General features: G+C 21.5%; 3 protein-coding genes across 3 annotated transcripts; 2 read left to right on the top strand and 1 right to left on the bottom strand.

Moving 5' to 3' along the window:
• Nucleotides 1-785: 785 nt before the first annotated feature.
• On the bottom strand, nt 786-6,469 carry LOC128953227 (diacylglycerol O-acyltransferase 1-like). Its single transcript, XM_054298703.1, has 6 exons — nt 6,239-6,469; nt 5,624-5,711; nt 4,127-4,306; nt 2,075-2,650; nt 1,869-1,994; nt 786-1,314 (listed from the first exon to the last, which is right to left on the bottom strand). Exons 1-6 carry the CDS (start codon nt 6,421-6,423, stop codon nt 841-843), a joined length of 1,629 nt encoding a protein of 542 aa, XP_054154678.1. The 5' UTR covers nt 6,424-6,469; the 3' UTR covers nt 786-840.
• A 4,653-nt stretch (nt 6,470-11,122) lies between these two features.
• On the top strand, nt 11,123-12,767 carry LOC128953348 (tetratricopeptide repeat protein 39B-like). The gene is made up of 4 exons (XM_054298833.1): nt 11,123-11,131; nt 11,191-11,471; nt 11,940-12,336; nt 12,408-12,767. Exons 1-4 carry the CDS (start codon nt 11,123-11,125, stop codon nt 12,765-12,767), a joined length of 1,047 nt encoding a protein of 348 aa, XP_054154808.1.
• Nucleotides 12,768-15,282: 2,515 nt separating this feature from the next.
• On the top strand, nt 15,283-16,155 carry LOC128953349 (sulfotransferase ssu-1-like). The gene has a single exon (XM_054298834.1). It carries the CDS (start codon nt 15,283-15,285, stop codon nt 16,153-16,155), a length of 873 nt encoding a protein of 290 aa, XP_054154809.1.
• Nucleotides 16,156-16,393: the final 238 nt, after the last annotated feature.

Raw genomic sequence — 16,393 nt, forward strand, 5'->3', positions numbered from 1 at the left:
CAAATAGTAAAACTTTTAATTTAATTTAATTTTTTAATTTTAAGTTAATTATTTGATCTGAAAAGTAGTTTAATTACTATTAATAAAAAAATATTTATTTTTATTTTATAATAAAAGTTATAGTTTTTTCATTAGATTTTATTTTCTATTTATTTAAAAATTAACAAATTTTTAGATTATAATATACTTTTTAAAATCAATATCTTTATAATATATATAATAAATTAAATGATACAATTATATAAATATATTTTTTTTGGTAAATTATTTTGTTTTATTATAATTTTAAATTAAATATTATATAAAACAATTACTAATTAAATTTGATAATTGTTTCAAACAAACAAAAAATTGCATAAATTGTAAATTAATAAAAAAAAATTAATAATTTGTTGTTGAAAATAGTTTTACAGAAAATAATATTTATATATAAATCATTAATATATATATAATTAAGAAATTTAAAAAAAATTAAATAATAATATTAATTGAATTGAATGAAAAAAAATAATTGTAATAATAATAATTACAATAATTAAAAAATAAATGTTTGTTGAGTATTATGAAAACGAGTAATAATAATAATAATTAATATTATTATATTAATTAAAATATTAATAATATATTGTATATAAGTTATATAAAGTTAATAATAATAATTATTATTATATTAATTAAAATATTATTTTTTTTTAAAAAATGATTGATAATATATTGTATATAAGTTATATAAAGTTAATAATATATATATATATATATATAAATCACTATTTATCTAACTGTCCATTTCAATACATCCATTTCCTCCTCCATCACACTAACACCTACATAATAATCCCTTTAATAGATAGCATGATGTATGACATAGTAATCATGATAACAGGCTAGTATGCACAGTGGTTGGCCAATAATCAACGATATCCATACCAGGGTATTGGCTACCGAACCCGATGCCACACGTTGGACAACCATTGCAAACGGTATCTGAAACAACATACCGCCAAATGCCCAGAAGCCAAACATTTTCAACGGTACCGATACCAGGTATTCATGAAAAAATGCCGATACCATAAATACTATGATACCAGCCCTTAGTCTACTATAGCCACGGTGTAACAATGGTTTGTATAGGTGCCGGACTGCCCACGAGTGGACCGGTATGTTCCAGTTTTTCCAAAAATATTCAACCGATTCCGAGTTCCACCAGTCCCGGTAAAATTGTTTGTCACCAAAACGTAACAGTTCGGCCATAAAATTTAGGGTAGAGTGGAAGTACCAGTAGAACCAGATAAGCCAGATAAAATGGTTGGGCACCTGTATATGTTTGGGGGTAGCACCGGGAGATTAGATGATTAGTTTTGGTTTTTGTTTTAATGATATTCGATTTTTTTATATATATGATATATACCAGTATATAGGGTGTATATATTGTTTATATATGATTTTTATAGATTTTTTATAATGTAGTTTACAGTTTGTTTGTGTGTTTGTGTTATTAGTGAGAGAGAGATAGAGAGAGAGAGAGAGAGAGAGAGAGAGAGAGAGAGAGAGAGAGAGAGAGAATGTAAAAAATAATATTGTATTATATGTTAAGTATGAGTGAGTGAGTGAGTGAGTGAGTGAGTGAGAGAAAAATAATAATAATAATAAAAAGTTTAGAAAACTTATTTGTATACAGATTTTTATAGTGATATACTGTACATATCCAATGTATAATAATATGTGTGTATAAACTAACTGATCACTACTACTACTACTACTACTACTACTACTACTACTACTACCACTACTACTACTGATCACTACTACTACTACTACTACTACTACTACTACTACTATCTAAAAACTATTATAATAACTAAACTAACCGCCAGTTTCAATAGCCGCTCCAACATACGGGGATAGTCCATGTCCTGCAATGGTTTCAATGAATTATTAATAGTAGGTACCAGCCATTGTTGTATGAGTGCCATGTTCAATTGTACTAAAAATACCTAGAGCAGCACAGGTAGATAATTTTAAGCATAAGCAATTTAAGCATGCTAATTAATTTTTGTTTTAAAAAAACACCTACCATTTCAATTAGACGTTTGATTAGCAGGTGCTTACGTATACGTTCGCTACGGGGAAAGTTTAATTCATAGCACAGTGTGGGTACAAACATAAAATAGTATAGATCCCGGTAGGTTAGGTTAGCCGGATAGACTACCAGTGCTTGTTGTTGTTGTTGATGATGTTGATTATTATTGGTATCGCTAGGTTTTGACTTATTATGTTTAACACTACCGTTTGACTGTTGTTGGTGTTGACTATTATCTGACTGTTTAGGGGACAGTTGGTTCACTATATTAGTCCTAATAAGCTTATCCAACATTTCGTTGGGCTCATCATAGCTAACATTATCGGAACTTTTACGTCTCAATTGATATCGATTGGATGAATAGTGTCGACTCTGGCGATACTGACGGCACCAGTAGTTGACCATATGATACGAAACCAGTTTCAGGAAAACAATTGAATACAGCGTACAGGCAATGGATGCCGATATCGGATGCATTTCAATGGCAAATACCATAACCACTGGGAACAGTATCAACGATGAACATACAGCTATTTGTTTGTACTGGGCTTCCGATTCAATTAGCTGGCACTGGTAGGTATCAACCAAAAAAAAAATTAAAATAAATAAAATTAATAAAATTAAATTTGTAAAGTAATTATTTATATTAAAAAAAATAATTAAATATTTATAATATATATTTTTAATATATTTTTAATATGTATTTAATTAATTAATTATTTTTTATGGTTACTGTTAAATTTTTTAGTTAAATAATTTTTAATCAAATAATTATATAATTTATTTAATTTTTTTTTGTAAAAAATTATTGTTAAAAGTTTTAATATTTGTGTAATTTTTTGTATATAATAAATAAATATAAATTTGTTTTTATAAATTAGTTTTTTTTAAATATTAATATTTTTTTATTATTATTATTATTATTTATAATGTAATTAGAATTTTATCTAATTTTTGTTTTTATTTAATATAATATTTAAAGGTATTAAATACTGTAATTATTAATATATTTTATATTTATTATAAACTGTAAATATTTAATAACCGCAAACTTATAATTTTAAAATATAATTTTTAAAATATAATTAATAGATTCTACCCCTAGTTCTCTATTTAAATGTTATCATGATAGATTTTTGAATTTTTAACTTTTTTTACGTTGGTGTTTTAAAGTAATGTTAATCAAATACATTACTCATTCAAAAAAAAAATAAATAAATTTTTATTAATAAAATTATTTTTTATCCCTATTTTATAATATTTATTATAATAAAGTAATAGTATATAGTATACTATATATATAATCATTACTCTATCTTATATACAGTACTATAAAAAAATTTTAATTAATTAATTAATTATATAATTTATGATAATATTTTTTTTTTAATATAATTAAATTAATTTTTATAAAACATTTAAATGTACATTATTTTGTAGTTGTTAATTATATAATAATAATAATAATTTCCTATAACTTTAGTACTGTGTAATTTGTCCATGTTTATTTTATTTAGACACATGTTTAATAGGAAATAATATTTATAAAAAAAAAATTAAAAATAAAATTTAAAAAGTACAATGTACATAGTTCAAAAATAAAATTTCAAAAAATGTATATTTTTAATGTATAAACTATATCTATCTAATTATTAACTAAATATATATATATATAATTAGTTAATTACTTGAAAAAACAACAACAAAATAATAATATTACGAAAAAATTATAAATATGTTAATCATATGATTTTTTAAAAAATACTAATTAATTATTATTATATTTTTTAATTTACAAAAATTAAATAAATAAAAATATTATATATATATATATATATATAGACTATGATCATTGGATTTTACTGTATATAACAGTTCAAAAATTTATTTATTTTATTTTTTTAAAATAAACTCTATAAATGTTACTAAAAATAGTAATTTATTTATATATATATATATTTACTTTATATTTTATTAAAACATAAATATTTTTTTTATTAAAATGTATTAATAGTTTTTAATAATAATAATTAAATTGTAATGTACCTTGGCCAGTTTCTTTTCAATTGAAAACGATAGCAAAATAAATACATTGACAGCTAATAATGTGATAACTGTTGGCCACATACTGGTGCTGCCAATAAATAGTCGTACAATTTGATAGGGGTCGACAAGTATGCCATATTTGATTATATTTTCAAGTGCTACCCGACCTGTACATAATGCCTATTTTTAAAAAATTAATATAATTAAAAACATATATAATTATGTATTAGATTATATATATATATATAATTATGTATAATATTAAATGTATTTGGGGGTGGGGTGGGGTATATAAAAAATTAATATATATATTGATACATAAAATAAATATAATTTTTATTTTATTATTTCAATAGATATTTTTCCACTCAAAATAATATACTAATAATATACATGTAGTATATATATATATATATATTATATATATTATAAATATATTTATATAAATATATAAATAATTGAAATAAAGCCAAAAAGTTTATAAATTTAATCTAAAAATTATATTTTCCCATAAAAATGTATTTATTTGTTGTCTAGCATATTATATAATAGGTTTTATTTTGTTAAAAATAATATTATTTAATATATATTTATATATATTTTTATATTTTTGTCAAAGTCAAGGCTAAATAAAGTTCAAACATTATATAATATATATATATCTATAAATTTTATATAAAATTTTTAGAAATTGATAAACAATATTAAATATTTTTTTGTATTAAACAATAAATTTATGAAATAACATAAAAACATAAATTTTAATAATAATTTTATTTTATTAATTAATTAATTTTATTTAAAAACCTATTAAACATAATTAATTAGTTATTAATATAATTTGATATTATTGATAAATATTAATAATATTAATATTAGTACTAAATTTATTATTATTATTATTATAGTTATTAACACTTTATAAAAACTATTTATTTATTAATTTTAATAATTTTTTGTTATTGAATAAACTATAAAAAAATAAAAATTAATTTTCAATAATATTAAAAAATTAATAAAATCTAAATAAATAAATAATTTATAAATCAATATATATGTATATTATTGATTAATGCTAATGCTAAATAATTTACTCTGATGAAATATGTTTTTATATATAATAATATCATAAAACCTTGCATTAACTAACCGGTATTACATGACACACATATATTTATATATATATATATATATATATATATATATATATATATATATATATAATATAAGTAATTGCAAAACAGTTTGAATTTATTAAAATACATTAATATTTTAAATTTTTAAAAACAAGCAAACAATCATTAAAACATTAATTAATAATAACAAACAAACAAATAAATTATTTAAAAAAAAATCATATTAATAGTATAGCTAATATTATTTTTAAAAATAAAATAATATTTTTTTTTTATTTAAATGTTTAATTTAATTTTTAATATTATTAATATATTTGAAATATAAGTAAAATTTTTAATAATAATAATAATTAATAAATACCAGCATGATCAGGGCCAAATTTAGAAAACCGCGATAATTTTGAAATTTGCTTGATGAACTAAATAATGAATCCCGGCACTCGTGTAATCTAGGTAGATTATTTATTTTTTAAAAAGTAATTAATAAAAATAAAAAATTATTATAAAAAATTATTATAAAAAATTTAAAAAAAACAAACATAAATAGATACAATTATTTTGTTATTAATAGTATAACTATAATAATTAACTTTAGGTATAGAGGGGGAGGGGAAAGTTAGTTTTAGGACAGGTGTCAACCCCCATATGTCCATAATTTTTTTTATATTAGTGGCTAACATGACTTAACAATAGTTTCTGTCTCTCTGTCTCTCTGTCTCTCTGTCTCTCTGTCTCTCTGTCTCTCTGTCTCTCTGTCTCTCTGTCTCTCTGTCTCTCTGTCTCTCTGTCTCTCTGTCTCTCTGTCTCTCTCTCTGTCTCTCTGTCTCTCTGTCTCTCTGTCTCTCTGTCTCTCTGTCTCTCTGTCTCTCTGTCTCTCTGTCTCTCTGTCTCTCTGTCTCTCTGTCTCTCTGTCTCTCTGTCTCTCTGTCTCTCTGTCTCTAAATATACAGTATATACCGTATAATAGTATACATACGGCCGGTCCGGTTGCTGTTCCCGTTGTAATTTTTCATCCCGGTGCGCACTGGCCACGGCTATACTATTGACACGTCTCATACGGTGTCGTACCGTTGTTGTTGTTGTTGATGATGATGATACCGGTGCTGATGATGATGGTGTTACCTCAATGTTGGGCACCGTTAGTGTCTGTGTGCAACTCATATTAGTATTAGTATTATTAGCAGCACTTGTAGTAGTGTTATAGTCACTCATCACTAATTAATTAATTAATTAATAATAATTAATATATAATAATAATAATAATAATCACATTTAAGTCAATAAACTTTGAAATGTTTTTGTGTTTTACTGGGTTTCAAAAAATTTAAAATTAAAATTTTTATATAAAAACTTTTTGGTTCAGAAAAAAATAGTTTTTTTTATATAAAAAACATCACAAAAAATGTTAAAATTATTTTTTTAAAAAAAGTTTTATTCGTTGGTTTTAAAAATTTGTTTCAAATTTTTTTGTTTTCATAGATAATTATCACATATTTAGTTGTCAACTCAAATTAACTGACATTAAAATAATATATATTAATATTATAATAATCATTAAAACATTTTTTTCAAATATATATATACATATATATTAGTTGATAACAAAAAAAAACTATATAATCATAAATTTTTATATATACATAAAAAAATATTTTTATAAAAAAAATATATCAATACTTATGATATCAAAAATTATATTTATATAAATAAAATATATATATATATATAAAATATATTAAATTTCAAATTATTTTTTTTTGTTGAAACACCACTAAAAACGTGCATTTGATTAGTACTAGTAGTCTATCACTACAACTACTACTACAGTATACACTAACTAAATGGTGTTTTTTAATTAATTTTTAGTTAAAACACAAATTTTATTATATATTTTAGTATATATATTACAGTATAAAATCAACTAAAAAAAATTGTTTATTTGTTTGTTAGTTAAATTGCCCCAATGCTAGATTTAACCTTGAATATTTATGTATTAACATAAAATAATTTAAGTATATATATATAAATCTATATAAATATATGTATAGATTTATTTTATTTTATTTTTTTGAAGTATAATCTAAATTATCATAAAATTTAAATTACAAAATACATGTATATATATAAAATAAATCCTAAATTTATAAAAATAAAATGATCGTATAATTAGCTTAAACTGTATATCATGTTTAAATCAAATTGTCAAAATCAAATAAAATGATAGTTATTATTATTATTATTATTATTATTATTAGTATTTTAATAAATAAATATTAATTGTGTGATACATGTGTTTACAACATATTAAAATAAATACAGTATATATTGATTGCTATTTTATTAGTAATAATAATAATAATTTTACAAATAATTTCAATTAATTAATTATTTGTAATTTTCTAAACATTTTCTATGATTGCAAATATTTATTAATAAAGTTTATTATATTTAATTTAGATAATGAAAATTTATTTGTATATTTTATATTATTATTTTTTTTAATTGAAAACAATTTATTGAAAATAAAAATTTTTAATTCAATTTTTTTATAATTAACATTTCTAATAAAATTTTATTATATTTATTTTATTATAATTTACTAATATATTGAATATATACTGTATATATAATATTATGTTTTACATAAATGTCAATTAATAATATATATATTTATATATATATATATTGTATATATTTTTTGTGTTTCTACAAATATATTAGAGAGATATTAAATTTTTTATGTTATCAATCAATGATATATACAATATATATATATATATATATATATATATATATACAGTATATGTCTCTAATCAATAATAAAGTTATAGATGAATACACAGTACACAGGATATGTACTGTATATATATAATTATATATATATATATATATATATATATATATATTAAATACAGTATAATATATATATATATTATCAGATATTTACTATTTTTAATATCAAAATTAACTGATATTTTTATATTATGCACTGACTGTATGTGTGTTTTTATATTTTAAATGTATAGACATTATAGCAGTATTTTATTTAACAAATTGAATATTAGTCTAATAATTATATTGATTTGTTTTAGTGATAGGAGTTGGAGGGGGGGGTGTATAGCCAAGTGGGTCTTATATTTGATATGCAATTGTATTGTATGTATTGAGTGATTATATAATATATAAAAAAAATAATATATTACTATATAAATAATTGTTTGTAAATAAACTATTTGTTAATTGTTTGTAAAATATTATTAAATAATAATTAATTAAATAATTAATAATATAATTTGTATTCTAATGTCATTAATTTTTAATTAATATCAATAAATATTTTATTTTATTTTTTGATCTAGCTATTTATTATTTTTCAAAATAAACTTAATTTTTTAGATTATTATAAAACTTGAATTTTAATTTTTACTCTACAAGTTTTATTAAAGTTATTTATAATTATTTTTTTTAAAACTAAATAAACAAAATATATATTGCTAATAATAGCATATATATACAAAGTTATATATATATTGATTATATTAAGATTATATTTCACGTGTTTGTATCACACATTTAATTCATGGGGTATTATTGTATATTGTACTGTAGTTTACTGTATATTACTTTACAATCATATAATACATTGAAACGGTATGTCAGCTAATAATCATTTATTATATTAAACAACAACAACACAATAAATATTTAATAAATTGAAAAAAATATAGGATTGACAACTGTCCATTGTTTTAGTATATATATATATTTAACATAAACTAATAGATTTGTTAAAATTAAATTAATAGTTAAAAAAACAAAAAAAAAGTTATATAATTAATTTTAAAATATTTACTAATTTATTAAATTAAATATATATAAGAAAATATATAATTTAAATTTAATTTAAATCTTTAGTTTGACTATCAGATATATCATATATATATATATATATATATATATTAATACTTAGTATAGCATTTAGTAACTATACATTAATTTTTATTAAGTTTAAACTATGTACTGAAATTGACTGATATATATATATATAAATATTTTTTTTTAAATCTAAAATTAAATTTCAAAATATTTAATAATAATAATAATTCAAATGTGTCATCAAATTAATGTCTAAATGTCTAAAATTTCCAGACATAATATTTTTTTCTAATAAAAATTTAATATCATAATGATTATCATAGTTAAAATAATTTTTACAAAAATTTAATTACATCCTAAATATGATATAATATAAAAAAWATATATATATTTGTTTTAATAAGTTTATTGAATTCAAAATACAAAAATTATCTTAATTATATATATATATATAATTTCTAAAAAAAAAAATTTTTGTTTATGTCTAAAATATTTCCTAATAAAAATTATTAATTAGTTTTCAACAAAAAATATGATGTCATATATCGTCTAATTATTATTGAAAACTAGTACTTATTTTATTTTTTTATTATTTTTTATAATTTTTTTTTTTGATAAACATATGTACTGTACTTTCACTGATGCTATAATTAGATCATTTAAATTATAAACAATTTTTTATTTGTTTGTTTATTTAATATGATAAAAATAATTTTTTTAATATATATATATTTATAATTTTTCAAAGTTCAACTATATCCTAGAAATAATAATTAAAAAAAATTAATTTTATATTTAAAAATTATAAATAGATAAATTAAATAAAATATAAAATTAAATACTAATTATTAGCATGTTAATATATTTATAAATAAATAAATACATTAAGTATTATATAAAAAATTTATATTATATTATTATTATTATTATTAAGTTATTATATATACAATTTATTTTTAAATAGCTTTAAGCTAACAAAAAAAACAAGTTATATAATCTGATTAAATCAAATTAATTTTTTTTCATAATAAAAACCTGATAACATTGTACTGTATTTTTTATTATTATTATTTATTATTAATATTAACATTTATAATAATAATTATTATTATTATACTAAACGATTAATAGAAATAGTATTTTTAAAAATATAACCAAAAAAAACTATATTATAATTTTAATTACTATACTTTACTCAAACATGTGTTAAACAAACAAAAAATAAAATTATAATTATTAAAATAGAAATAATTGAATATAAAAAATAATAATTTCAATGTAAAATTAATTTTATTTTTATAATAATAATAATAATAATAAAAACAATTTTTGTTTAAATAACTAAATTTATTTTATTAAGTTTAAATATATAAATATATAGGTTTATGTGTTTAAAATATTAATAAAAATTTATTATTTAAATTAATTTTTTTAAGTATTGTATATTTTAGTTATTTTAATAATATATGTATTTGATAAACGTAAAACAATTTTTAAAAAAATTATTTAATGTATTAATTATTATTATTACATAATTTTAACACAAAAAATAATAAGATTTTAAAAATGAATAATAATAATGAAGTGTAAGTTATTAACAGTTTTTTTTAATTAAATAAATAATATTCAAAATAATTGCATAATATATATTAAAATACAATATATTATATTATATTATAATATTATTAAATTAACAAAAAATAGATTTATTTAATTTTATGTATTTTTGAAAAATATTATTTATTTATGAAATACTTTTAATTAATTAATTTATTTATTTTATAGTTTTACAACAATAGACTCAACATTGGACACAATTAGTTCACTTATTAATACTGTATTAGCCGATAATGATTTGGATACTGTAATTGCATACATAAGCGCACAGTTAGACCACCGATCATATCATATGGGGGACAGTTGTCTGGATATATTTCATAGTTCACTACATACATACCTATCCATATTGAAAGCTATACTAACTATGGATAAGGTTATCATATGATTAAAATTTAGTAAATTAATTAATTAATTAATTTGTTGGTTATATAGGATGACCTAACCAGTGCTCAAACTAGTATTGAGAGGACAGTAAGATTATGTACAGTGAAAATCAATGGCCAACCATCAAAATCATCTAAATGTTATATAATGGACAAACTTTTCAGAAATTATTATCCTAATAGACTAACCGATGAGGAACTACATGCACGGCTCATATACGCTACAGTCATGGCCATGGATGCCCAACTAGAGTTGCTAACTAATTGTTATCAATTAACTAGTCTAACCTGTATATTATTCAAAGTGTCTAGATCAATTTACCAGTTTCGGTAATTATATTAAAATTATAAATATTTTTGTTATTATATATAATTTAATTAATTTTTCAGTAAGTCTATGATATTATTTATTTTATTTTATTAATTTATATATTATTATTATTTATTTTTATAAATTAAATAAATTAATAATAAAAATCAAATCATAAACTATTTTTAAATCAAATTTATAAAAAAACACTAAATAATTATATAAATGTATAAAATTTAACAATTATTTAGTTACAGTTTATGATAATAATTACATATAAAAGTACTGATAATAATAATAATAAATAATAATTCAATTTTATTTTAATTTTAGTTGACTTTAGTTTTTTAAATATATAACATTAAAAATTTAAATAAATATATTAAAAATAATATTTTTTTTATAGAAAAATAATTGTTTTTAAATTTAATATTTATTTATAAATAGTTTTTATATATATTCGATATATATTTTCCAATCAATGATAGACAATGTCGATCACTGTATAAAACAAGAAAACCGTTTGCATGGATAAGCCCGAGATCCCGGAGCCACTATGAGTCAGGCCTACGATTGGAAAGGGCTGTCCGGCAACTATTCACGAGTCAATTGCCTACAAAATTGTTGAAAACATTCAAACTTATTGACTCCAAGTATGGTTTGCTACCCGAGCTAGCGCTCCGGGATCTTCAAAAACTGGTGTCAGATAAAAGTATTGGCGGTATTTATCAATTGATGGCCGAGTTTGTCATACTATGGTATTGGTTGTATAGTAGACGACATAATACCGGTGCCATATCTATGGATAGATTTTTTGGCGGCGATAAACATATCCATAATTTTTTGATTGAATTTTTAGATAAAAAATTACTGCAATTTCCTAATGTATTACAAATTTTTTTAAAGTTATATTTTTTTATTTAAATATTGTTTTTATTCAACATAAAAAATACTAGAGTTTTATCTATGGTTTGGCTAAAACAAAGCTCATATACTGGGAATCGGTAGACAAAGCTATCGGTGCCTACGAGTTGTTAGTTGTTGTTAACAACCACTCTCAATGGCCTACCAATGGGCTCATGTATCACAAGTTTGCCTACTGGGAGCTAATGTTTGCCCACGCCATCAAATGTGAATGGTATCTATGTATACGTTATGCACAGTTACTGCGCCAGTCATCCACCACTACCACCACCACGACTGTCCACTATTCGCCAGCCATTGCCGCCTATTTGGAGGCCGTATTTCGCTATACGCTGGCCTACGATGACAATGATAGCCGACTCAAACAAGAGGCCACACAATTGTTCCGGTAGTTTGTCAGTGTATGTGTGTATGTGTGTCTATGTGTGTGTGTCTATGTGTGTGTGTGTGTTTGTGTCTATGTGTGTGTGTCTATGTGTATGTGTGTCTATGTGTGTGTGTCTATGTGTATGTGTGTCTATGTGTGTGTGTGTGTGTCTATGTGTGTGTGTGTCTATGTGTGTGTGTCTATGTGTGTATGCCTATGTGTGTGTGTGTGTGTGTGTCTATGTGTGTGTGTGTCTATGTGTGTGTGTGTCTATGTGTGTGTGTGTCTATGTGTGTGTGTGTGTTTGTGTCTATGTGTGTGTGTCTATGTGTATGTGTGTCTATGTGTGTGTGTCTATGTGTATGTGTGTCTATGTGTGTGTGTGTGTGTCTATGTGTGTGTGTGTCTATGTGTGTGTGTCTATGTGTGTATGCCTATGTGTGTGTGTGTGTGTGTGTCTATGTGTGTGTGTGTCTATGTGTGTGTGTCTATGTGTGTGTGCCTATATATGTGTGTGTCTATAATCATACTATTTATTACTATATAATTAATTAATTAATTTTTAAAAATAAAGTACTGTTCCCTTACAACCGTTCCGTTATTTGGGTACAAAAAAACTGATGACTTTTGAAAAATCAGTGATTATCTTGTCTGAACAATATTTTCAATCCAACCAATACCTGTTGCTACCGGTGCTGGTATGCCTGTCCCTACTGTTGTTACTATTTGTTTGTTTTTTAAATTTTAATTTTTTTATATATATAATTAATTAATAGGAAATTTTATATCAACTAAACTATATAAACATGTTATGCGGACACAAATTATTATTAGACAAATGGATGTCAAAAGTTGATAATGAAATTGTTAGACATAGCCATCTGTTTGGTAGTTATTTTAATTAATTATTTTTATTTTGTTTTATTTTCAACATAAAAAATAATTATTATTATTAATAAAACTCTTTTATTAGATTTATATTAGTTATAGTTTTATATTAGTTATTGATTTATAGTAACTATAGATTTATATTACCTATAGATTTATATTAGTTATATATTTATATTAGTAATAATTTTTAATAATTATTTAATTTTATTTGTCTGATATTTATTATTATTATTATTATTGAAAGGATAAAAAATAAAACTAAATTAAAAAAACCCTTTTATTTAAAAAATATGTGTTAAGTAATCACATTATTATAGACAACATATTGAATATATTGAAAACAAAGTTACAGATTATATATACAGTACTGTATCTGAGTATAAAAAAAACTATTAGATATTTCTAAAAAAATTAAATGTTATTTTAATCTTAAAAAAAAATACATATTATATGAAATCATTTCCACTAAAAATCATTAACAATTAAAATACTGTATTAGATATCTATATAAACAATATATATATAAATATTTTAAAAATTATATTATTATTATTATTATTAATTAATTAATTAATTAATTATTTTTATAAGTAATAGGCAATAGTGGTGGCGATTACTATTTGATGGCATTATTTTATAAGGCAATCATCTATAAACAAATGGGATGTCTAGTCGATGCCCAACAATATTTGAAAGCAATTATAAATTAGTAATTAATTTTTGATTATTAATTTTTATTAATTTTTTTCTAAATAATAATTAATTTTTATGTTTTTATTAATTAGTAAAAATCGTATTGAAAAACCTAAACAAGGATTACTACCGCAATCACTGTTAGAGTTGGCACTGATTGATATGAAATTATTATTAATAAATAATAATAATAATAATAATAATTTAAATGATAATAATAATAAACAATATATTAGAAAATTATTGCAACAAATATTAGATGACTATTCCGATTATATTACGGAAAATTTAGTACATATTAGAGTCTATACAGCGCTCAGGGAGTTAGGTGTCGGTTGAAAACTTTACAATTTTTTTTTTAAGTATTAGTAATAATAATAATAATAAATGCGAGAAATTTTATTTAATATAAAATAAATAATTACTTTTTACAAACATTTTGTTGTTTTAGTATTATAAAACATTTTACAGTATTATTATTATTATTATTATTATTAATAGTTAATAATAATTATGACTATTAATTATTTAGTATTTTTTAAATAATACAACAAAAAATGTTTGATATTTAGCTGAATCATTAAAATTCAATAATATTAACACAAATTATTATTATATGGTATGTATTTTAGCATTTTTATAATTTAAAAAATAAATTTTACATAAAAATTTTATTATATACATGTATATATGATATTTTATTTTATTATTTAAAAAAATACATAAGTAATATATTTACAGTAATATTAATTTTTAAAAAAAATAAAACTAAAAAAAATATTTTGTATTAAATATTTCAATTTATATAATATATTTTGTGTTATTATAAATTAGTTTAATTTTAAGTGTAATTTTTTTTATTGAAAAAAAAATATTATTGTTTTTTTTTTGCTTTATTTTTTCATTAAAAAAATAAATACAAATTTTTATTAATTAATTAATTAATTAATTAAAAAATGCAAGTTGACCTGGATAAAACAAATCGTGCATATTTTGTACTAAATGCTGAAAATCGGAAATTCATCCAACAATACCCGATCGGTGATAGGGACCGGGTGTTGAGCACCTACCCGAAATGTGGTGTATCATGGATACAGCATATTATCTGGCTAATAGTCAGACATGGCCAATTGGACAGGGGTGCCCGACAATCGTTTGATAACTATTACATCGATATGGTTGGCCCGAAACTACTGGACACAGTTAGACGTGATGACCCCCACGGTCGGGATGTTATAGTTATCAAAACACATATACGATCGGATCGGCTACCGTTTCACCGCCGACGGACAAAATATTTGACAGTATTGCGCAATCCGAAGGATGTATGTCTATCATTGTACTCACATATTGCTGGCCTATATCCCCGTGTTTTCCGACTACTTGAGCCACTCGGGCTGTTTAGGCTATACTTTTGGTTGTGGACAACCTTTTCGGTAGTCGACTATTTCCAATCGGCACTGTACTACTGGCGCCAGCGTACCGATCCCAACCATACGGTACTTATCTATGAGGATATGGTACGCAACCCGCGGGATAATATCCGACGTATAGCCCAGTATTTAGGCGATGACTACCTGAGCCGATTGGATAAACAGTGTCCGGATGGGGACAGGGATGAGCTACTAATCGATCGTATTGTCCGCATGTCGGCGGTCAAGGAGATGAAACAGTTTCACGGCGATGACATACATGTGCGCAAGGGTGTAGTGGGCACGTGGCGCGATAGGCTAACACGTGCCCAAAGTGATACAATTGATCGTAAGGCTGAACTCACGTGGTTTGGTACGGAATTGGAAACACTATGGGAACGGGAGATGGAGTGGTAATATGGACACTGATATGATAGATACCTACCTGTCCATCGATTTTTGTTGTTTTTGTCTACATATAGTGTTTTTTTTATAGTAGATATTATTATTATTATTATATTTGTAGTATTTTTTTATAATAAATGTTTAATATATAGATAGATAGATAAAAATTATAGTTAAATTTTTTTTTATAAAACAATATATATGTGATTATTATATTTAATTAATTAATTATTTTTTTTGTAGTTATTAT

The sequence above is a fragment of the Oppia nitens genome, unplaced genomic scaffold (assembly GCF_028296485.1).
Source record: "Oppia nitens isolate AA-2021 unplaced genomic scaffold, nextdenovo-longstitch-racon4-pilon3 scaffold21_pilon_pilon_pilon, whole genome shotgun sequence".
Taxonomy (NCBI): domain Eukaryota; kingdom Metazoa; phylum Arthropoda; class Arachnida; order Sarcoptiformes; family Oppiidae; genus Oppia; species Oppia nitens.

Excerpts from the sequence above, each read along its gene's own strand:
- LOC128953349 (XM_054298834.1), top strand. The coding sequence starts at position 15,283 with ATGCAAGTTGACCTGGATAAAACAAATCGTGCATATTTTGTACTAAAT.
- LOC128953348 (XM_054298833.1), top strand. Across the intron at positions 11,472-11,939 it reads AGATCAATTTACCAGTTTCG|ACAATGTCGATCACTGTATA; the intron begins GTAATTATATTA and ends AATCAATGATAG. Across the intron at positions 12,337-12,407 it reads AATTACTGCAATTTCCTAAT|AGTTTTATCTATGGTTTGGC; the intron begins GTATTACAAATT and ends AAAAAATACTAG.
- LOC128953227 (XM_054298703.1), bottom strand. The coding sequence starts at position 6,423 with ATGAGTTGCACACAGACACTAACGGTGCCCAACATTGAGGTAACACCA. Across the intron at positions 2,651-4,126 it reads TTGAAAAGAAACTGGCCAAG|TGCCAGCTAATTGAATCGGA; the intron begins GTACATTACAAT and ends GATACCTACCAG. Across the intron at positions 1,995-2,074 it reads TCAAACGTCTAATTGAAATG|GTATTTTTAGTACAATTGAA; the intron begins GTAGGTGTTTTT and ends GTGCTGCTCTAG.